Here is a 25484-nt window from a genome sequence, read left to right as displayed (position 1 = left end):
CACTCAGAGAAGATATCAGAACAGAAGACACAACAATCTTCGGATCCGATACAGACAGTCCTGGAAGACTCAAATCCAAGTACTCCAAAGCCAAAATGATTAGAGAAGGAGCCAAGATGGGTGCAGTGGTACTGGAAAAGGTTTCTGGACCTGAAGGGATAAGAGCCGGGAGAACTCCCATCTGTATCTGTGCCAAGAGAAGCTTCCTTGTCATTCTATCCACATCTGATTCCAAATCTCCTAGAAGAAAGAGAAGAAGAGACCACTGAAGGTGACCTAGAATGGTGCTGTCTCTTTAAAAAGGGCTATGGCAACTAAGAGGGAACAAAGTCTACACAGTTCACATACTGGGTCTGAGGAAGCTGTTTCAGCTCTAAAAGTATTGGATCTGATGAAACAGATCGGGTATCCGAGACCACGGATTTAGTCTTTGGATCCAACCATTTAGGAATTTTGTGGGCTGGCTCAGTGGTCAGATCAGAAGACATAATGGGGGATCCAAATTTGAGATACTTTCTGGACTTCTATTTGTCTGGTTTGGAGGTTTGACCTCCAGATAAAGATTCAGAAAAGGTCATAGGCAGAAGACCTTTCAAAATCACTTTATTTTTCCAAACAGTTAAGGCTTGCAGACTGAAAGCTTTACAAATATCACATGATACCTTTAAGTGTGCTGGGCCTAATCAATAAACACAAGTATCCTGTGTATCTGACAGAGGGATCATATGTCCACACTTTGAGCACTTTTTAAACCCCAAAGGTTTATCAGCCATCCGAATATATATATATATATATATATATATATATATATATATATATATATATATATGTATGTGTATATATATATATATATATATATATATATATATATATATATGTATATATATATATATATATAGAGGGAAAAAGTACCAACAATAGTACATTGGTAATTAAAGAAGTTACCACGAGGGTAAAGGTGAAATGGAGGAATTACCAGCAACTGTAAGTAAATTTACACTAAGTAAGTGTAGTATAATGAAGAAATAAAACAGTTATAAAGAAAAAAAGAGATAAAGCTAGAGACAGAGATAAATTGTTTACTTATCTGACAAGAAATCACTCTAAAGCTCAAGAGCCAACACCGACTACATCCGTGCGCTAATGCATCAAATGAGATCTGAGGTATGGTAGGGGACTAGAGCATTATGAGTAAGGGAGAAGCTTGAGAGTTTCCAGTATCCATGAGCTATAAAATGCGGTTGAGTCGGATTTGAACCCACTTGTTGAGGAATGAATGAAAATTGACATCAGACCAGAAGGATCTGGTATGATGGATCTGGTGGAATTCCCTGGGGAGGAGGAAATTCTACTCACTGTCATTTGCATTCTTGCTGAATCAGTCTCAGAATCCATTTGCCTGAATCAGCCTGTTGCCAAATACAAGTGGATATTCAGACTTTCTGGACAGGATAAGGGACTGTCACAGTGGGAGGTTGGACAAGGTCCCTTATATAGTCATTCTGATTTATTTGACTGCCGTTTTTTGTAGAGTTTTCCTGCTTTCTTTTTGCAAACTCTCTGCCATTGCTTTTTATTGTCTGCTTATCAGCATTCTGCAGAGGCTGTTTATTTTGTTTCTTGGCAAAACTGGATGAGGGAGCAGAAAATCCCTTTGAAAAATTGGAGAAGGAGGGCTGAAATTTTTGAGAGACTCCCTTAATCAGCTTACCTATCACTGTATTTTTGATGACTTTGGCAAAACAGTGTCCAAAAACTAAATCTCTATGTAAAGGAGAATTGAAAATCTCATTTTTTTCAGATCTTCTCAGAGGTTTTAATAATGCAGGGGGGTCAAATTCCTCAACACAGTACCAGTGGCAATAGCCCTGGATGTGGTGTCTACAGAGTCATATGCTCACTTTAAAAATGAGTAGAGACCTGAGAAATGGAAGAAGCTAAACTACACAAACCAGACTTTTCTTCACAAAAGGGACCTGCAGATAAAGCATTACTCATACTATCACAACTAGTCAGAATAAACTTAAACATCTGAGCCCATCAATTTAAAATTGTAAAAACTAAAGTTGCAAAAGGATACACTTTTCCCAAACTTAGCAATAGCTTTAACACCCTTGTCTGAAGGAGAATGATTACAATTAACAAAATGTTTGGCAGCAGATGGACTAAGTAAGGTTATAATTGATTGGTCATGTCAGGGATGACAGTATAAAAACTAGAAATACTGAATAGTGTTGTACATTCTACCTGCTTCCTTAGTTACCCCAGGGCTGGCTATCATGGAAACCACTGGCTGTGACAGTGAGAAACACATCCTCCACTGCTGCCAGCACTGGAAATATGAATGAAGGATGTAGGAATTCCAGATGTGACAACAAATCATTGACATATTCTGGAAATAGTCTCAGAGAAAGAGAATCCCTCACAGGGAGACTCAAATATTATGTTCTCCTCTGAGTTTGAATCAGAAATCTGAGGATAAATATTTATATCTGTCCCAAAACATTCCTCTACAAATTCAGAATCTTGAATCTCTTCAGGAAAAGAGGAACCCATTTTTATTTTCCAGAAATAACCTGATAAGACAGGTCAGTAGCATGTATGAGACCCTGAGCCAGACCATATAAGCTGCTGCTGTCCAGTGGAATGGAGCAAGAGAAGATACATGTTTATGGGAGGGTGGCCTAATGGTTAAGGTATTTGCCTTACAAATACAAGGTGCAGGGTTTGAGTCTCTCAGGGGATAATTGGCTAGGCTTAAAATGGCTCGCAAGGGCAGTTAGCTTAGTACTAACCTATGAACCTATAACCTATGTTATATTTTTTTGTTTCCTCTTTTACAAGAAAGTTGAGGCAAACAGGTTTACTAATGGCAGCAACAGCTTCATCAGGGATGGCACAACAATCTGGCTAAGAATGGGCATCTTCCCTGATCCTTCTCCCAAGACTGATAAAAGTGGATCACAACAGCTGCAAAGGAAGTGGCTAACCCCTGGTCCATAGTGGCTGCATGGAGAACACCAGAGGGATCTAGGAAAAAATGTGAGAAATCTGAGGAACCAACTCTGACCACAGCAGAGTCATCCACCTACAGGTGAAGCAAATTACTAGCCTGCTGTGGTGGCAAAAACAGTTTAGCTAACTTTTTCTTTTGCCGGCTGGTAGTTTGTTCCATGGTCAAGTCAAAATGGTGCTTCTTTCCCATGGAAGTTAAGCAGCACAAATCAGTCAAAAACAGAAAATCCTTAAACGTAGTTTTTCCCAACGAAAACACATTAAAAAACTCTTTATTACACTTTGCCACCTAAAAAGGTAAATCAAACACAGGTTCTCCAGAGTAAAACTAGGTTTTAAACAATTTTTAACAACTTTTAGAATGACAAGAACAAAACTGCGCTCACGCTTAAAAGTATGCTTAAGTGCATGACAGTAAATAAAAACACATTTTCCTATCTTAAAGATATTTTCCTTAACAGGAAAGTAACATGAAATAATAAATGTGGAAAAAAAATTCCCCAGGGAGAACTTATCTGTTCAGCAATGGAAGAGTGTTAGCCAACTATCCATCTTGAAGGCCCACAGAGGAGCACTCTGTTCTGCGGCAGGAAAGCTCTGAAAAGCTTGGCTTCCAAAACTGTCTTTTACATGGTTCAACTCAAGCTGTGTAATGGTTTAGGCATGTGGAAGATGCCCTGAAGCTTTGGAAGCTGGCCAACTCTTACATATTTAGCAGAATACAATCCATATGGCTTAGGCAGATGCAGCAGTAAATCTATATGACGAACAGCTAAGCACTTACTTTAATAAGTGGGTAAATCACTGCCAGATTGCTACTATTAAAATTCTGAGAGTCCTTATATAAGAAACCAGGATCTTTATACTTTGTCAAAGGATATAAGAATGTGGTTGACAAACCAGGAACATAACATTGCTGATGAGTTAGTCAAAAGAGCACAAATGCACAAGGGAAATTTACTTAGCACTTCATGTTGGGGGAAGAGAACCCATGTGTAAGTCCAAACCACCAAAATAGGTTTTATAGGCAAGAAGGGAGACACTGGTTCCAGTACATAATCAAGGCTTGAGGCTAGATGTTTCTGGTATAACAAAGTGGGGCATATACAGGTCAAATGTTCACAGTGACAGAGTGGGGAATAAAAGCTAAGTGATGCAGCTGACAGGAGAGTGGCACTACAACAGTGGTGAGCTTTTATGAGACAGATGCCCCATACTACTGCAGACACTTGCAGTGTACCCTGGTGAATGAAAAGGAAACTATGTACTGCTTTAGGTATAACTATTAATAAGCTTGCAGTGTCTGAAAGGAACATTTCCTGTATGGACACTTCACTCATGTTAGAAGCATGGAAAGGGCACCTTTTCAGGTACTACTGCCGGAATTTACCTTAGACTGACTGGTGGGGCAGGAAAACAAAAGAGTAGCACTGTTTGAGAACATCTCTGCAGATGTTTTAATAGTAAATGAATATGATGTCACAATAGCGAGTGGAGATGCTGGTAAATGCATCCAAGCATGATGTTAGGCAGCAGAGGAGGGTGCAACCAGTGTAATCCAACTAAATTTGATCCTGCCATCCTTGAGTAACATACTCCAAATGATACAACCACACTTCAGACTTAAAGCTGTATGTCCACAACACTCAGTTCAAGAGAGCAGCTGGTGCTGAGTTATGTCAGATGGCTTGGGCAGTGGCTGAACAGAACTGAAAAGCCCAACGTTTTAGTGACATTGCCCTGGAAACACCTACTGAAGCTAGCTTCTGTGCTACATAAATTAAACACTCATCTCTAGATGAACTTTTCCCATATCATTGGAAGGTCAGGATGTGGAATCTGAATGGACCATGATTAAAAAAAAACTCAAGACTTGTGGCAGTGGGAAGGAGCTTTAGCTAACACATGGACTATGCTTGTCATGATAGTAACCTAAGAACCCGCTACAGGAACTCAGCAGTGAGAGAAACTGTCAGTTTAAAAAAAGAGGCATTCCTTACAATCTAAGCAAAGGGACTCTGGATTTGAGTCACATTTAAACAGGAAAGACGCAGCAGCTGCAGGGGTCAATGAAATGTATGGGTTGGAGGAGTTTGGTGAGGTCATGGAAGATGAAATTGTGGTGGCCCAAAGGAATTTGGCAAACTACCTAATGATCAAGGAGGTGTGAATGGGTTACTTCCAAGGCTGTTCTCAGCAAGGATCACCTTAACTGGAGATATTGTTGAGAAGTGGAAGAAACACTTGAGGAACTTCACATTCCAACAGATATAGCTTTTTCTGAGCAGGTAATGTGCGAATCAGATGATGGTACAAGGAATGTTTCAGTAGATGAGGTTATTGCAGTGATTAAACAGTCCTGCAGTGGAAAAGCAATAGGAGCAGGTGAAAGATATCTGGAAATGATGAAGTTGCTGTACATTATTAAGGTGTCATAGTTGACATGCGTTTCTAACATTGTGTAGAAGGATGGGACACTATTTCTGGATTGGTGAACTTGGCTAGTGATTCCAGTTTTCAAAAGATAGATAGGAGAATGCGAGTGTGGTCTACACGTGTTTTGGGGAAATAGAGAAGGCAAAACCCATTTACCATGGAATGTCTAAAGGCCACTGCTTTGTGCCATTCAGCCATTGTATTTGAGGAGTGAGAGTTGTATCCACATCCTTAGTATTAATTTAAAAATTCACTCAAAAAAGTCCATAAGAGTGAGTCAAAACAGTAAAAAACACTGCTTCCTCAGAAGTTACAAAGTAACAAGCCAACCCAGGCATTTATACAGAAACCACTCACCTACTCTGAAAGCGCTAACGTTTGTAATAAACTTTTTTCTGTTATTTTTAATAACATTAAGTCTTGTGCCATTCATTTCGAATAGCGACCGCTGCCTTGCTTTGACTAACTCTTATGGACTCTTTGAATTTTTATTTCAGAGTGAGTCATTCACTATCCTTGCCACATATATCGTGATTAATTTAAAAATGTTCAAGTTGGGTGTTGGATGTTGTCAACGGTGTGCCTTGTTCACACTCCTATTTGTGATTTTCACTGACAGAATATCAAAGAGAAGTTAATGGTTTGTAGAGTTGACCTCCAGCATGGGTTCCTATCATATGATCGAAGTCTTACAACTTCGAATCATCAAAGGACGAGCTTTAATGATGGAAGTTGCAAAACCTCGAAGCATATAACGGAGATTGTTATAGATCGTGGAAAGGGAAGATTTCCCTTTACTGCACTGTAGTGCGATCTTGGAGGTGGTATATTTAAGTAGCGGGGAGTGTGGGGGGTGCAGGGGGCTTGCCCCCTGCACAGAGCATTTTTTTTTTTTTTTTTTTTGTGTGTTCGAAGTTCAGAGCCTATCTGATCTTTCAAATGTTGCAATTTTTGGGTTGATGTGTTTCTTAGAAACCATAAAATATTTTGCAGCCTGTTAAGCGGAGTCATGAGAATCATAGTGGCCATGAACCCCTGGATCCTGAGATACTCACTGGCTAAAATCTGAGACTGATTTGAGAAACTCAGGAAACTTTCCAGATAAAAAATCCACATTCTCTTGAGTCAAAAAAGACTTTTGCTGTAAGGTGTCTTTGAGATAGCCTGGAAAGACAATCCTGTGTGACAGGGTCAAGGAAGATTTCTTAACATTTACTTGGAACTCAGATTAGTCAGCAGAGAAGAAACCTTGTAATGACTCTGAGGAAAGACTCTGCAAAGATGAGTAAGTCATCTAAATAAGGAAATATGCGAATGTCATTCAGTCTGCAATGAGCTCCAACTGGAGATAGACACTTTACACCTTTGAAGCTGTAGATGACACAAAGGGTAATGCAGACAACTGATAATGTGACCAAGACACAGAAACCCCAAGAAATTTCCTGGTAACTAAGGTTACCATAAAACTTCCTTGGGAAATAAGAAGCAAATTCTAAAGGGTCAACATCTTGTATTTTGGAACTATCACACATAGATTTAGAAAGGAAACTAGAACTCATTTCCAAGAAGACTTTTTGTTTGGCATTAGAAACATTTTGGAATAAAAGCCTTTGCCCCCCCTTGATTTAATGGCACTGAGCCTATGACTCCTAGGGTGAATACATGCTGAAGAAGCTGATGAAAAAACTCTGGTTCTTTACTGTAGCAGTAGCAGTGGCCCTAGACACGGTACCTGTGCAATCAACACCTTAAGACATGTATTGATACTTGAGAAATGCTTAACACAATGGCATTTAGATAGGCACTGCCCTTGTGGGGAAGTGCAGTTGATAATGCTCTCAAACTGTATGCACAAAAAAGAACAAACATCCACATATGAGTCTGATAGTTAAAAATGTATATGCCAAAGTGGAATAAGAAAACATTATTTTACTGAATATATCCAATACCCTTCTTTCTTTGTACACAGGGGAAGGATTCTTGGACACCAAGAGTCTATTCTTAACTGGTGAAGATCTGGCTATGGCTGCAGGGTCAGACCCAAGGTAGGAAAGCAAATGTTTGTTAGTCTGAGAAACATTGTAAATCCTCTCTGCCTTTTTTGGAAATTAAAAATTGAGAATCAGGATTGTTACAGGCAGCATGAAATACATCCTTCAAGGCTGCAAAACAAGACAAAAATCATAAATCTGGACCAGATGAAACAAATCACCAGACACCACGCAAGTATATAAAATCCAAGATGTTTACTGGTGCTTCCTGGTACCTCGGCTAGATGTCTTCAAGGGAATAACTATTACACCATCACAAGTATCTTATAACCTTCAATTAATTAATCCATTAGGCAATAAAAATGTTTAACCCTCTCATGCCATTGAAAACAGTGCTGCTTGAAAAACACCTATATTCTTTTCATGATACTGTTCATACAACAAACAAATATAATTTATGTACCAAGTAAAAAATACATATTACAAAATCAAGTTCAACAAATATGAATATTAATCTCTTGATTTAAACCTTTTGGAAACAAAGTACCAAAACTGATTATTAACTTTGTTTCCAACTGTAATAGTTTAACCCCAAAATCAACTCCCTGTGTACAGAAGGACTTAACTAAAATCCTAAAAAAGAAACTCATATCAGAGCCACCATGAACAGTATGAAAATGGTTGGCCGATGGGCTTTCCAATCTTCTGTTTGTGATGTCACCTAAATGTTCCATCACACGTTTTTTAGCCATTCTTTTGGTCTGTCCTATGTACCATCTTGTGGGGGTAGAACCACATCCAATGATATATACTACCCCACAAGAACAGCAATTAAAATAACTCTTTGCTCTATATTTTTTTAAATTAATATTGGCCCCATCCAAATTGTTTGCTTTTCCACAAACCCTACACCTTCTACATGGATGACAACTGATGCACTCTTCTCCCATATGGTGAGTCCTCAAATTCAACAATTCCTTGAGGTTCAAAAACCTACTATAGGAAAATGTTATTTTTCTTGGGAACAAACCTCTTAGTGAGGTGGTCATCACACATTAACGGGCAAAATCTGTCAACTACTCCCCTCAACATATACGAAAGAGGGGAGTATCTGGAAACAAAGAATATCCTATCGTCCCTATTTGTATGTTCAGTATCATGTATCTCTCCACCAAATACACCCTGCATGCCATTAAAAAAGTTATATGAAACTTTACCACGTCCCCCAGCTCTGATTTCAGCTTTGTCCAAAGTAGCTGCAGAATATCCCCTACTTGTAAGCTTTTGTCTAACTTTCAAAAATTACTGATCTAGTGTGGACCTGTCAAAAGTATTGGTACAAATACATTTGCATTCCCCATATGGTAATGAGGCCATCAAATGTGGAGGATGCATACTATCGGCTGCCAAAAATTATTGACAGCCGTTTCCTTACTATAAGGCCTAAAGTGTACTTTCTGATTTTTGGATATGAAAAATTCCAAGTCCAAAAATTGCATTTTCTCTGAATCAATTTTATGGGTAAACTGTAAACCAAAGCTGTTCTTATTAAGATTCTTCATAAATTTATGAAAACTAACCATATCACCCTTGCAAATGAAAATCAAATAATTAATTAACCTCTTGTATACAACCACATATTTTGAATAAAATTCAGTGCTGTAAACAAATAAGCTCTCAAAATGGTTCATAAAAATGACGGGATATGCGGAAGCAAATGATATCCCCATTGCAGTGCCTTCTTTTTGTAAAAAGTATTGATTTTCAAATTTAAAGCGATTGTGTGTTAAAGAGACTTCCAAAAGCTGTAACACATAGGTTGTGCGTGGTCCCTCCACCATTATTTTCCCAACTGCTTCCAAACCCCAAGTGTTTTTAATACTAGTTTAGAGAGTTTTAACATCTACATTGGCCCAGTAGAAATTCACATCCCACTTCAACCCCCCTCACAAGGTCAGAGAAATCTTTCCCATTTTTAATGTATGACATAATTCTAGGTAAATATATCTTTAACTGATGATCTACAAAAATGCCAATATTTTGTAAGTAAGAACCCCTTCCTGATACTATAGGCCTACTGGTGGGTTATTCAAACACTTGTGGATTTTAGGGATAATGAAAAAAATAGCATCCCTAGGATTACTAACATGTAATGTATTTACATCCATGGGGGAGAAAAAGCCAAACCTCTCATCTCTCTCAAGAATATCCAACAGAATAGTATTAAAATCAGTAGTGGGATTTTTTTGTTAGCTTGGTCAAGATGTAAGTAAGTGAAATGAAGCATAGCTACCTGTAAAATATCATAATATCTCATCAGTTAACAGGGGATATCCATTTGCGTCAATAAAAACATCTCATTCATCCCGGCTACTCTTTCATAAAAGGAAAATTCCTCCAAAGTAGGTTGTGAGGACAAAGTATTCTCTAAATCAAAGGTTTGAGCTTGTTTTTTTTTTTTTTTTTTTTTTTTCAGAATAACATCTTTTACAAGTAATGGTTTCTGAGCACTAAGACCGACAGCTTGTAACAACTTCTTAGCCAAGATCAGAAATCATATTTTCTAACAGACACCATGTCTTCAGATGTACAAAGTTCAATGTTTGTTTTTTTTTCTTTATAGATTTAGTTGAAGACTAGCTTGGAGAAGATGCTTCTGCTACATCAAAAGGTCTCTTTCCTCAGCTACATTGAGCTGCATCTCCCAGAGTGTCTCCTTGACTCAGAAGAGGTGATTCTCCCATGTCCAGATCGGACATTGGAACAACCAAAGAGGATGTGGTCCATGTTTCATGGTGGCTGAAAGGACAACACCAGAGGAAACCAGAGAAGTAAGTCAGTGGTCTGAGGAATGACAAATAGCCATTGCAGACACCCATCATTGTCTGAGGCATTGACTGAGAACCTGCAAAATTGGCAAGGACTCTTTGGTAAGTTGTTTCGTCTTTCTAAGTACAGTAGGAGATGGGCCAGCTGGAATGGGATAAGTACCCATGCTATGGCCCAGGAGGATGCTTCTAATGCAGTATGCTTTGCTGGAATGAGTTGGTGGGAAACTAAATTGTGAGATGCTGTTCACAGTCAGCACAGTTACGCTTACATTCACATACACAATCCCCTAAATACAGTAATACTTAAGCTGTACACTAAATTCGTGACAGAAAATCCTTGTTTTAAAATTCAGTCTGACAGAAAAAAATGGCAGGTAAGATGCCACACATTAAACATAACCACTAACATAGTCGGCCTTAGGCATAGGCCAACTAGGCGGCCGCCTAGGGCGCTTTTTCAGTGTTTATTTGATGTAGGTAGACCAGGATGGGGGCATCAAGTGGTGTGGTGGGGGGCGCCGTGGTGCCATTTTGCCTAGGGAACCAGTTGACCTAAGGCCACTCCTGACCACTAATATACCATGTAGTAGTTCATGCTTGAATAAAACACTTCCCAACACTAAACCTTCCAATAAAACACAGAATGTACATAAGCAGTACAATTTCTCATAAAAATAGTCCCTGAAATAGCTAAAAAACAGCAGTCCCTGACAGACAACTTCTGAAATTAGAAAGATACTGGGTTTCTAGAATGCTAAAAAGTCCTGTTAAAAAATCCCTTAAAAGGGCAATATTCTGTGTAGAAAGGTTCCCCACTGGGGACTTTTCTGCCAGAACTGAAGTTGAACTCCTGCTGCTGCCTCTATGAAACCTCTGAACTGTGTCTTCACAAGGCAACAAGAAAGTACTGAAGAATCTTCACTCTTAACTGCTGATCTTCCCTTCACAGGGCTGCCTAACCAACAGTTAGAGTGAAGGTGTGGGAGGGAGCCAGAGGCTTTGGAGCTGGCCAGTTGTGTCCTGGGCAAGATACAGCCCTAACAGCCAAAAGGCTGCTGCAGCAGTGTGAATGATGAACCATTAGAATGAGCTGGTCACTATTGCTGCTGATAAGGAAGTTTGGTCTAACTGCTTCAGTTAATTACCATCATGACCTTCACCATAAAGGTGGGTTAAAAATGATGATAACAGGAATAAAGACAATAGTGGTGATAAAGCAAATAGTGGTTTTATATTCAAAGGCTGAAAACAACCAATTAATAAATATTGTGCAAATATTTACTAGGTACCTACATAAATTGCCCATACTCCCTATTTCAGTTTTTGACTAAACTCTATATTGCTATTTGATGTTATAATGCTTAACATTTCAATAGCTTTATTCATCCAGTTCACAAGCTCTAAAATTCAATGAAATACAACATTTTTATTATACAACACAGGGAATTGAACATTTCTGATTAAAATTAAAATTAAGCAAACCTCTTAACCATGGCAAAACTGAATGAGAAAATATCAATTTAATACAGTTAAACATAAGAACAGTTGAAAAATGCTTACCTTAATGTCACAGACAGTATTCTGCAATTGAATTATCATATCAAGAATCAGCTCTGAGGCTAGAAAGAATGGCAAACAAAGGAGAATGTTGTACAAGTCTGTGGTAACAACAAAAACTCCATCAGTACACGGTGATGTCCTTGTAAGCAAATTAACTGCACGAGCACTGTTCCAAAGCTCACGACAAGCATTCTGAAATAATGTCCAGTGACCTCCACGATGGGCAAGTACCTAGAATAATATTTACAAAACAAAAAGATCCATCATACTCAGTTTCACAAATCTGGTTACTGATAGCATGAAGATAATAATATTTAAATCAAACTAATGTCACAGCCTGAAAGATGATATTTGCTATTATTGCCTTATTTAAGCTAGAAAGTGACTTGTGAAAGGCATGATATAAAAGATTAAAAATGCATTACTACAAATATAGGATGATACAGTTTATCAGGTGATAAATGCATTTTGTATCATCTGGTCTGCTTCAAAGGACTGCTTAAATGAAGCCCACATCTGTTTATTTATTTGCCTAAAACTGCCCTAACCATATTCATTTTCTATATACCATCCCTAATTGTTCCACAATGCCATCTAGAGTATGATACACTCTGTGTGTTCCTGAATGAAAGTTTCAGGTTTTTCATGACAAACGAAAACAGGAATAGACCTCCAGTCTGTGTTGTATAAATTATGCATTAGCTTTTTTGCTGCGGTCTACTATGTCAAACTTGTTGAATCACCTATATTTTCAGTCATGCATTTTGTTCTCCTGCTCCTCATTTAATGTAGTGTATATACAGTGAAATTTACATATTGTTTATTACAAGATTATCCCTTGGGTGACTGGTTTGTGCTTAGTGAGATAAATGCTAAAACTACAGTGTCAGAGCTCTGAGCTTAAAACTAAGTTTTGGTGCTTTGATAGCTGGCTAACAAGTGAGGAAATGGGCATCTGACAAATGTCTCCTTCTTGGGAGGAAACTAAGGTGTGTGGGGGTCATGGCCTGTATTAGGATTAGCATTTGAATACTTTGCCAGAGAGTGGGATGGGAAGACAACAGCCCACTGCTGATGGATAGGGACAGTGATCATACTTTGAATATATGTAGGAATATGCAAGTTAGTATTGCATACCCACATTACACAGGAAAAGATAAGTAAAGCACGTAAGTACAAATGGTAAATTAGGGAAATGAAGGGATGCATCTCAGCCTATGACTCAAATGCATAAATCAGAAAATCAAAACTGCCAATGTTAAATGCTGTCTTACACAGCACTGGTAGTGTTGCATTAGGGTGTAATGGATTATGAAGTGGTGGGAGCAACAGACAGTTTGGGAAACAGCACAACATGCATAGTGCATAAACAGTTTCTTATCAGGTTAATCAAGGAATTGTGGTAGTTTTGCATAGGATGTAATGAGGGATAAAATGCTAGGAGAAGGAAATGGTTTGAAAAATAAGTTGACATGCATAGTGCTGTCAGACTGGAAACAACTTAGGAGTAGCAGACTGCCTATAAGCTAATGGATACAGAATGCAAATGAATGTAAATGATGAATAATGAAAGCAGATATTGCCTGTGGACCAACTTCTAGAAACCAATATTTTACAGGATGCAATAGTGCATCATTTCACTGCACTGGGCTCTCTAAATGTGTCGCTGGTTATCTCACTGAAAAGTCTGTCAAGTTAAGTTCTTATGTGACAGCTTGTTATCCTTGTCAAAGTATTAACACTTATTGCAGCTGACTTTGAATGTAATTAAGTCATAACCCTATTAGAGAGCTATACCCTATATGTCTGAGAATATATAATTTTCTGGCCATAACATCTTTATCTGTATTTGAAAAATGTCAGTCACAAAAGGCATAGAATACATATACACATGACATGTCAATATTCCAACATGTTGATATATATATATATATATATATATATATGTGTGTGTGTGTGTGTGTGTGTGTGTATATACATATATATATATATATATATATTATAGGTTCATAGGTACTGACTATGCTATTGACCTGTGAGGATCTTAAGAAGCCTAGCCTTACTTTCCTATGGTAGCTTTTAGCCTTTATATTTTGCATACAAATAACCTAGAAGGGGCAAACCAGGACATGTTGGAACATTTACATGTTGACCCTATATAAGAGAACATGGGTGCAAAACTGAGTACAGAATTTGTAGTTTCCCATCTGTTCCTCCAAGTTACATTTAAATAGAGTAAGAAAAGTACTTCACTTATATGGAGTGGAAGATGGCTCCATATAAGAGGTATTCTCTGTGAGACATGCCTATCTCTCTAACTTGTTCTATTTATGTTGCTAAAGAGATTAAGATCCCTTGAGCATGTGTTCCTGCTACCATTGGACTTGCAAATGTATAATAGCTTTGACAGGACAAGGCCTTCTGAGGTTTAATATGTGAGAGACAGGCTGCCTCTTAGTAGACTATATGATACAGAGAAGAGGGACAAGGCTTTGAGATGGTCTGCACAGTTTTTGTGATATAGTTTTTGTTAGAGTGAGGCTATTCTTAGTGAATTCACTATAGTATATTAAGAGGAAGGAGGACAAGGAGACCAGGTGGTGGAATGAAGAAGTACAGGAGAGTATACAGAGAAACAGGTTGGCGAAGAAGAAGTGGAATTGTCAGAGAGATGAAGAAAGTAGACGAGTATAAGGAGATGAGGTGCATGACAAACAGAGAGGTGGCGAAGGATAAGGCATATGAAGAGTTGTATGAAAGGTTGGACAATAAGGAGGGAGAAAAGGACCTGTACCGACTAGCTAGACAGAGGGACCGAGCTAGTAAAGATGTGCAGCAGGTAAGGGTGATAAAGGATAATAAGGGAAATGTACTCACAAGCGAGGAGAGTGTGTTGAGCAGATGGAAAGAGTACTTTGAGGGGCTGATGAATGAAGAGAATGAGAGGGAGAGAAGGTTGGCTGATGTGTGGATAGTGAATCATGAAATGCAGTGGATTAGCAAGGAGGAAGTAAGGATAGCTATGAAGAGGATGAAGAATGGAAAGGCTGTTGGTCCAGATGACATAACTGTGGAAGCATGGAGGTGTTTAGGTGAAATGGCAGTGGAGTTTTTAACCAGATTGTTTAATGAAATCTTGGAAAGTGAGAGTATGCCTGATGAATGGAGAAAAAGTGTTTTGGTACCGATTTTTAAGAGTAAGGTGATGTGCAGAGCTGTAGTAACTACAGAGGGATTAAATTGATCAGTCACAGCATGAAGTTATGGGAAAGAGTAGTGGAAGCTAGGTTAAGAAGGGAGGTGATGATTAGTGATCAGCAGTATGGTTTCATGCCAGGAAAGAGCACTACAGATGCGATGTTTGCTCTGAGAGTGTTGATGGAGGAGTACAGAGAAGGTCAGAAGGAGTTGCATTGTGTCTTTGTGGACTTAGAGAAAGCATATGACAGGGTGCCTAGAGAGGAGATGTGGTATTGTATGAGGAAGTTGGGAGTGTCAGAGAAGTATGTAAGAGTTGTACAGGATATGTACGAGGGTAGTGTGACAGCGGGGAGGTCTGTGGTGGGAGTGATGGATGCGTTTAAGATGGAGGTGGGATTACATCAAGGATCAGCTCTGAGCCCTTTCTTATTTGCAATGGTGATGGACAGGTTGACAGATGAGATCAGACAGGAGTCGCGATGGACTATGATGTTTGTAGATGACATTGTGATCTGTTATGACAGTAGGGAACAGGTGGAGGACACCCTGGAGAGGTGGAGATATGATCTAGAAAGAAAAGGAATGAAAATCAGCAGGACTAAGACAGAATATGTGTGTGTGAATGAGACAGAGGATAGAGGAATGGTGAGGATGCAGGGAGTAGAGGTGGCGAAGGTGGATGAGTTTAAATACTTGGGATCAACAGTTCAGAGTAATGGTGAGTGTGGAAGAGAGGTGAAGAAGAAAGTACAGGCAGGATGGAGTGGGTGGAGAAGAGTGTCAGGAGTGATTTGTGATAGACGAGTACCAGTAAGAGTAAAAAGGAAGGTCTACAAGAGGGTAGTGAGACCAGCTATGTTATATGGGTTGGAGACAGTGGCATTGACAAAAAGGCAGGAGTCAGAGCTTGAAGTGGCAGAGCTGAATATGTTAAGATTTGCACTGGGTGTGATGAGGATGGACAGGATTAGGAATGAGTATATTAGAGGGTCAGCCCAGGTTGGAAGGTTTGGAGACAAAGCCAGAGAGGCAAGATTATGTTGGTTTGGACATGTGCTGAGGAGGGATGCAGAGTATATTGGGAAAAAGATGCTAAGGATGAAGCTGCCAGGTAACAGGAAAAGAGGAAGGCCTAAGATAAGGTTTATGGATGTGGTGAGAGGACATGCAGGTGGTTGGTGTGACAGAGCAAGATGCAGATGACAGGAAGAAATGGAAACAGTTGATTCGCTGTGGCAACCCCTAACGGCAGCAGCCAAAAGAAGAAGAAGAAAAATGTTGTTGTTGTCTTTCGGCTTTTCCCAGTTAGGGGTCGCCACAGTGGAACTCCGGTCCGCTAATGATTGGCAGTAGATTTTCACTGTGCCAAGTTGCCAGCTTGATGCCCAACCTTCAGTGAAGGCACACCCATTCACACATGTCTTTCGGAACACCACTCAACCCACGGGGAGGAAATGCAGACTCCACACAGAAGGCACTCCCCGCACACTAGCTGAGAATCGAACTGGAGAACCTCTTGCTGTGAGGCAACAATGTTACCGCTGCACCACCACGGATTACCCAAGAAGAAGAAGAATATTAAGGTGGAATAATAGACCTGAAAATATAGAGTCAGACTTGTCTTTTCATGTATGCATTTAGTTTCAGGGATAGACAATTCATTAGAAAGAAAAGATAAAGCAGGAGAAGTGCAGAAATACAGAAATACAGAATCTTCCTTTCTCAAGGGAAAGATGTACTTGAAATGCCAAATAAGGCACATGCAAGATAGGACTTGGGAAACCAAGGCTAAAGAGGTGTGTAAAACATTACAAGGTTTTTGGTATTATGAGAATATACTTCAGACACATTCAGTGAAGTCAGTAAGTTAGCCCAGATTGACATCAGTAAGTTAGCTCAGATTGACATACATAGAAGGTTAAATATCGAGCATTCCAGAAAGGAAGTTAATTAACAGATAAACCCCTGGATTTATGAAGCCCTGCATTGCGTGCAGGATTAGTCTAAGAGCTATTTTCGGCAATATGGCTGAAAATGATCCAGGAAAGAGCTCCCAGTACGTGCATGTGAGCTCTTAGACTAATCCTGCACGGACCAAGCTCCTGTATGCAAATTACCCTCATTTGCGGGTGAAAACCATGCAAATGAGGGTAATCTGCGATCCAGGAAGCTGGCAGCTGTCTGTGCAGGATGAGTGCTGTCTGCAAAAATATTTCTGCAAACTACAAAACAGAGGCGTGACAGCCTTAAATAAAGTGTCCATATGATGTGTAATCCATGACAATGGCCATATAATTGGTCATTGGCATAGAAAACAGTGTAAAAATGAAATATTTAACATTTTTTTTTTGGCTGATATCAGCTGTTTAAGCTAAGGGCAGCAGCGCGCAAATGGGATCGGGCTAAAAATAAAAAAAAAACTAAAACAACCATTAAGAAGAAAATCATTATTTTGCCATAATAGTCAATGGCAGGCAGAATACAACATGGCCAGTGCAGACTGGTTGCTAAGGGGGAAGGCTGAGTGTGGGACATGTAACCAAGGATTAGCAGGCAATCCTATGCAAATGAGGGGAATGATAGAGAATCCGAGATTCCCTGTCAGTGCAAGCCTGCACCCAAGAATACAGGACTAGGAAAACCATGAGTATAAGCCCTAGACATAGCTGACATTAGAAGGGGATTTGTCAGGCATGCTGTAAGCTAATTGGAGCACTGTGGCTCATGTTTGCCCTTAGCTAAGCTAACCTAAGGCAGGGGGTGTGTCTAGGGCTGTCCTGTCTTACACCAAGAAAATCATGGTGTACATAGGTAGAACAAGCCAAAATCCTGTAAAACGTGCTTGTGTGGTGCACACCAGGTGTAAAAAAAAAAAACATGAAATAGCAGCTCCGTTCACATCTGAGCACTGTGTTTGCACGGCACGCCCCTGAGCTTAAACAGGAAGGCAATAGGAAGGGAAACCAGCAGTAGGAAGGTAATCAAGGAGAATTAGCTTAGCTGGCAGGTGAAGTGTATCAGAATCAGCCAATTACACAGACAGCAGACCATCCCAGCCCAGAACTCTACTATAAACTAACCAAACACCTTCCCCTCTGGATTTTCCCACACTCTCACCACTGATGTATACAAGCGGGGAAATTTTAACAAACAAACCTACAAAATGAGAAGGGCTGCAGCAGGCAACATAGAACTACATGTGCAAGAGGCTGAGGGTGGTGAGGATGTGAATGCTGCCAAACAACCCACAGTGAGGAGACAGAGAAGAGTGTACAGACCCAGGGTAACCTACCAGGGGCTACATGAACTGGAGATAGTGGAGCACTATAGGGTGGACAGAAACCTCCTACAGCAAATTGTTGAGCTGTGCCGGCCACACCTGACACACCAAACTGGCCTAGGGGAACCCATCCCAGTGGATACCAAGGTATGTGTAGACCTAGGTATACTAGCCACAGGTACCTCCCAAAGCACAACTGGGGATATCATGGGGATCTCACAGGCATCAGCATCCAGAGTATTCCACCAGTTCCTGGATGCCATGTTAGTACATGCCAGTGAGCACGTATATTTCCTCAACACACGTGAGGTGTTGACCAGCAATATGCGTCTCTTCCTCCAAATAGCAGAATACCCTGGGGTAGTGGGTGCTATAGACTGCACACACATATGTATCAAAGCACCACCCGGTGAGCAGGGTAGGGCCTACATCAACCACCGGGGCATCCCCTCCATCACATGCCAGGTCATATGTGATGCCCAGGGCATTATAATGAATGTGTGTGCTGACTGCCCTGGAAGCTATGACAATTCACGCATATGGCATCTGATGCAGCTGTATCAGTGACTTAAAAATGTGGACATCTCCTACGGTCATCTAGTGGGGGATGCTGTGTACACACTGGAGCCGTGGCTGATGACACCCACCAGAAATGCACACACACCTGAACAACAACGCCATAATGAGGCACATGCACAGGCCAGACATATAATAGAGCATGTGTTTGAGATGCTCAGGTCATGGTTCCAGTGTCTGGACACATCCGGTGGAGCCTTGCAGTATTCACAGCTACATGTACCCAAATTGTTATGGTATGTGCTATGCTACACAATATGATCCTGTGGAAACAGCTACAGCAGGAACAGCATGGGGCAGGGCCACACAGCCCCTCACCAGTGCCAAGGCCTGTGCAGGCACAGAGTGACTCGGAGGAGGAACAACCTGAGCCTGCCCCAGTAGGCAGAAGGAGGTGTCCCCAGTATGCCCTGGCCTTGGCAAAGAGGCAACACATAGCACATGCACTGCCATAGTAGGGACCCAGGGAATGACACCTCTCTCTGACTCGCACATACAGTGAAAGGGATGCCAAACATGACACTACCTGTGCTCAACCATGTATAGGGAGTGTACTATGTGCATCCAATAAAGGCAGCCCTCCAGCACCATCCGCAAGTCCGGCAGACCATCAAGGTAATTCAATCAATCTACTAATTGCCAAATGGAGTAGAATGTGTTGTTACCTGTAGCTATGGTATGCATGTGAGCATGCAAGGGAATTGGGTGGCCGAATGTTATGGCAGCAGACAACAGACACTCACTGTGGCACCATGACATCTGTAACGCATACTGGAGTCACCACAGTAGCCAGTACTACACAGGGTAACAAAACCCACTGCAGGAAATCGGCTGAGTGACATGTGCATCCATAAGACCCACACATGCCAGTCAGGAAGGTTCACATACCCAACAACAGTCTCAGCCAGCAGGACAGGTGTAGACAAACCCAAACAGAGCCTATGCCATGGCCCCAGAATGATGGCTATGGTTAACCTCCCCCACAGGCCTACACAGACAGACCACAGCAGGGCAGGCAGTGGGATGTTAGTTTTGTAGGGTAGGAAGTCAGACAGTAATATGTAGGGCAACCAAAGGTACGATCTGTAGTAACTAGTATGCCTCTAGTCAGCATGATAGTTAGCAATACAGAATGAAATGGAGTAGCTGACATACCAGTACAGTCAAAGCAAATGTGTACAAGTGTCACGTGTGCCCCCTACATCCTACATAGTAATGTAATAACAGTTAGGTGTGCCCCCCCAACCCTGTGTAGAAATGTAGAAATAGTTAGGTGTGCCTCCCCATCCTACATAGTAATGTAATAACAATCAGGTGTGCCGCCACCACTATGCAGAAATGTAGAAACAGTCAGGTGTGCCCCCCCCCCCCCGCTATGAAGAAATGTAGTAACAGTCAAAGCCAAATGATCGATGGATACCCTGCAGAGACAGCATGCTACCTGTTGGTGTACAACACAAATGTCAGCACTACAGCACAAACTACCTGGAAATGATCCACAAATTCAATACAGATGGCCATACTGGGCATGTTCACACACTTAGAGAAATGAAGGCAATGTCAGTCCACAACATACTGAAAGATCATACTGGGCATGCTCACACACTTAAACACATGAAGGCCATGACTGCAAACACCTGGACCAGACATATCTGGCAGTTGCAGTTGTTAGTGTAGATACTTGTCAGTATGCACCACTTATGCCTTGCACACACAGTGGATAGGAATACAGACATATATGTCAGGACAACACACTAATATAAGCCAAAGGTAGATGTACATAGATGTGTGGAAGAGGGTCACTATGACAAGGAGCCATCCAGGTCTGTCCCACCTAGCACACAGCCAAAGGGCCCCAAACACATGAGGTGCAGATGTCGCCCACTGCAGATATTAGCCACCAGTATCTGTCATCATTACAGACTATGTGGTGCACGTGCCAGCTGTGCAACATGACTGTACAAGGAAGCTGTCATCTAGTAGCTGTATACACGTACCTGTGATATATGACCCCATGTGTGCCAGCATGTGGTGTCAACCCCTAGATGAATAGGTTATGGCCCATGCACACACCGCCCTCCCCATAGCCCTAGTATGACAAGCCTGCTGAGGCCATCCAATGTGAAATACACCTTTGGGAGAGCTGTAGCCCAGTAATCTCTGTAGCGTGTTCTGTAACTGCATACTGCTGTAGTGTAATAAAGTAGTTAGATAGGTGTCCTAACCCCAGACCTGGCAACTGTGTGAGTGTGTGTGTCCGTCTGTCTCTGACTGAGTAGAGAACAATGCTTTTTAGAGTACTCACATTCCTTGCAAGTCATATACTCAACTTTGGCAAGGCTGCTGATGTCACCCACCTAGAAATACACCTCTAGGAAAGTTGTAGCCCAGTAATCTCTGTAGCGCGTCCTGTAACTGGTAACTGTTCTAGTGTGATAAAGTACTTAGGTAGGTGTTCTAACCTCAAGCCTGGCAATTGTGTGTGTGTCCGTCTGTCTCTGACTGAGTAGAGAACAATGCTTTTTAGAGTACTCACACTCCTTACAAGTCATATAGTCAACTTTGGCAAGGTTGCTGATGTCACCCATCTAGAAATACCCCTCTGGGAAGGTTGTAGCCCAGTAATCTCTATAGCGTGTCCTGTAACTGCGTACTACTGTATTGTAATAAAGTAGTTAGGTAGGTGTGCTAACCCCAGACCTGGCAACTGTGTGTGTGTGTGTGTGTGTGTGTGTGTGTGTGTGTGTGTGTGTGTGTGTGTGTGTGTCCGTCTCTCTGACAGAGTAAAAAACAATGCTTTTTAGAGTACTCACACTCCTTACAAGTCATATACTCAACTTTGGCAAGGCTGCTGAGGTCATCCACCTAGAAATACACCTCTGGGAATATTGTAGCCCAGTAATTTCTGTAGTGCGCCCGGTAACTGCGTACTGCTGGAGTGTGATTTAGAACTGTGGTAGGGTTCTATCCTCAACCCATGGCAGTTCTGGATGTTTTGTGTGTGTTTCAATGTCTGTGTATAGAGCAATGCATTATTGGCTAGTCACCCGCAGTACATTTGAAGTGCCCTACTTTGGCAATCCTGCCGATGTCATTCCTCATGAAATACACCTTTGGCAAAGCAGTTCTCAAATAATCCCCATAGTGCATCCTATAACAGCTCCATGCTGTAGTGTGATATAGACCTCGGTCATGGATTCTATACCTGTGGATGTTTTGTGTGTGTCTCATTGTCTGTGTAGGGAGCAATTCATTTTAGGCTACTCAATTGCAGTACATTTGAAATGCCCTACTTTGATAATCCTGCTGATGTCACTCCTTGTGAAATACACCTTTGGGGAAGGAGTTCTTTAGTAATCCCCACGGTGCGTCCTATAACAGCTCTATGCTGTAGTGTGATATATACCTTGATCATGGGTTCTATACCAACACATGTTGGTTGTGGATGCTTTGTGTGTGTCTCACTGTCTGTGTAGGGAGCTATGCATTTTAGGCTACTCACTCGCAATATATTTGAAATGCCCTACTTTGATAATCCTGCTGATGTCATTCATTGTGAAATAGACCTTTGGGAAAGGAGTACTCCAGTAATGTCTGTGGCACGTACTATAACTGTGTAGTGCTGTAATGTAATAAATTAGTTAGGTAGGGGTTCTACTCCCACACATGACAGGTGTGTGTGTGTGTGTGCATTTGTAACTTGTATCCTGTGTAGAGGTGGTTGTGAGTGTGTGGCCAATGTGGAGTGGGATTTGCATATTTCTTATATGGTGGCCCTATGATATATCACAATGTCAACCGTACTGGGATAACAGATGTAAAATAGCTGAAAGGCTGGTATGCAAAGCCATACCCATACATGTGACATCAAGGTCAGACAGTCACAGTTAGCAACCCCAATATTACCCAGAGCACACTCTCAACCCATGTCTCATACACACACATGCCTAGGCAACAGACAATATGTGGGTAGTACACTGCATATTGGCCACCGATGGTAACTATGAAGTGACAGCAGTGGGTTACAGAGGGCATGTCACCCTGCTCATCTGTCCAATATGCATGTACATGCAGACAGTGCACCTCCCCAATGGACATCTGCACCACCTGTGGTGCTTTCACATGTGACCCACAATGGACATACCATGCCTGACAACATGCCCTGTATGGGCAGATGCCACTGACACCAGGGAATGCTGTTAGCATGCTATCAATGTAGGTGCAGGTAAACCTGCTGTCCATTACCAGTACCTGCCACAGGTGGGCAAGAATGGCACATCTGATGATAATCTGTGTTCACAACATGGGCCAGACACCCCAGGTACAGTTCCACATGCCACTCTATATGCATGAGGGAGGTGTGCACATCCTAGACACCATCCATGTCATGGAGTAAGGAACACATACATGGCAGGGGATGCACAGCACTGGCCACACACAATAGCCACCCAGGTGACTGGATGGGGGATACAATACCCACCTGTGTGGGCAAATGTAGAAATGACAGCTCTGAGCCACAATGCAGACCATTGTCATGTGGCCTGATGCCAAGGTATACCCATCACCTACCCTTGTATAGCCTGCTGGCACAGCTGACCACCACACACCCATGCAGACATGCACCCATGCATGTCAGTATTGGCACCCGGAGTGTTTGTGTGTGTGTTGTATGGTGTGTATGTCCACATCCACACTCACTACAACCACCCTGGGCATACTGAAGCATGCTGTCTGATGTCTTACACCTCCTCATAATCTTTGCCCATACAACCTCCATATGACCCGTTTGGTGCATGTGATACCTGCACATTGATGTGTTGTGGCAATCCCACTAGTGATGAATTGTACTCCTGGCCCTGCCAAGTGTGTCAATGTGTGTGCGTCCCTGTGAAAGTGTGGTTGTGTTGACGCTGGCACCTGTTCATGCAGACAGGCACGTGTCTGTCATCTACTATATATCTACTGTATCCTTCTTGCAGATGTCACTCACCATCACATATATGTTCTGAGTGCTCTATAGCAGGTAACCCATGTGGCGCATCCAATAAATGCATCGAACTGTGATAGCACTACATAGTTGTCAGGGGTTTGATACTCTGTGCTGGTAGGTGTATGACACAAACATGCTTCAATTTTACTCTCCCACCCCTGCCTGACATGTATTTGCCTCTGTCTGCTTCCCCCACTCCCTCTCTGGTGGATGTGGAGACCCACACCTGCTTTCCTTAGGCAGCAGTATGTGTATTTTATGTGATGCTCATGATCAGTTGATGGCCTCTGCATGAATTGCAACCCTCCCCTAGCTGATTGCATGTGGAACAGCTGTGGTAACATTCCCATAGCCAATTACATGGAAACACACTCCATTATCTAGGAACATCATGGTGGTGTTGGCCCTTTTCATTCACTGTGAGCAGGAACTAGATCTGTTGTTTGGCAAACAGCATCTCAGATGGATTGGGGAAGTACCTCTAACAACATACACCGTGGAAAGAGGGCAACAAACAGGAGGGGGATGTGCCTGATCTGACTACAGACTGTACGTGCTGCTATACTGCATTTGGAGTAATGTTTGTTTAACAGTGTTTGCCTGGATATGGCTGTCATACATGTCGCAATACCTGCCATGTCAGTTCCATGTATATGAGGAATCCCCATCTGCAGGGTTATCTGCAGACTGGGTAGTGTTGTGCCTTTGGTTTCATGTGTTAGCCATGGAGCATCTATCTGTGGAATGCAGAAGGTAGTGTGAGGATTGCAGTCTGTAGATGGTGAAGGCCATGACAGTTACTGACTTCATATCCCTCATAGGACATATGTTGCAACAAACCCTGTTACAATGGTAAATGTATGAAGTTATCACAACAACATGTCTATATTGGCCCTGTGTATGTGCTGTCAGCCACACCTCTGTCAACCTTTGTACATATGTCATGCATGAAGTGGTGCATATGTGCTGTAAACCATAAATAGTGTCATCATATCTGATAACAAGCCAGTAGTATATCTGATTACTACACGTTATGTACAGTAAGGATTATATTTCATGACATAACCTGGACATTCTGTGGATGTTTGTACAGTAGTGAGGTCTGTGTAGTGATGGTGAATGTCGGCAGTATGTGTATTGTTAATATGTACTGTAGCCTGTGTACAGACTGTGGTAGATGTCATTGTTCTAGTTCCCCTTCTATCTGATGTTACCTGCTGCCCCACTTTATGTACAGTTTTGGCATACATGTTTGTAGGGCCATACACACACATGTCCCATACCACAGACAGCCATCAGACCAAACTGTGTAGCAGCCCAGTATAAGTAGGGTCATTCTGTGAGTGGCACATATGAGGATGGTGTAGAACAAATAGTCCATAAATTGTAATAGCTTACCACATGTGGCTGTAGCTGTGTTCACATTGGTTGTGGTTATGCACTTTCACACAAGTGTATCTTACCCTGTGCTGTGACATGCCTGTTGAGCCGGCTATATATGCAGGTACATGTGCATTCCCCCATAGGAGATGTAGGCCAGTATTGGGCCAGACTGCCTGTAGCCTGCACAGTGTATTGTTACATACCTACCAGCTTAGTGTACT

The 25484-nt window shown here is 41.6% G+C and overlaps 1 protein-coding gene across 1 annotated transcript in view; it reads right to left on the bottom strand.

Moving 5' to 3' along the window:
• Positions 1-25484, bottom strand: part of CFAP54 (cilia and flagella associated protein 54) — a 2749537-nt gene that overhangs the window by 1048025 nt on the left and 1676028 nt on the right. The window contains exon 41 of the mRNA XM_044087198.1: positions 11834-12064. Coding sequence (XP_043943133.1) covers positions 11834-12064 — 231 coding nt within the window. The remainder of the gene's footprint in view (positions 1-11833; positions 12065-25484) is intronic.

Source organism: Protopterus annectens, chromosome 11.part0 (genome assembly GCF_019279795.1).
Source record: "Protopterus annectens isolate FY-2018-M chromosome 11.part0, PAN1.0, whole genome shotgun sequence".
Lineage (NCBI taxonomy): Eukaryota > Metazoa > Chordata > Ceratodontiformes > Protopteridae > Protopterus > Protopterus annectens.
This window is presented reverse-complemented; position numbering and strand designations above follow the sequence as displayed.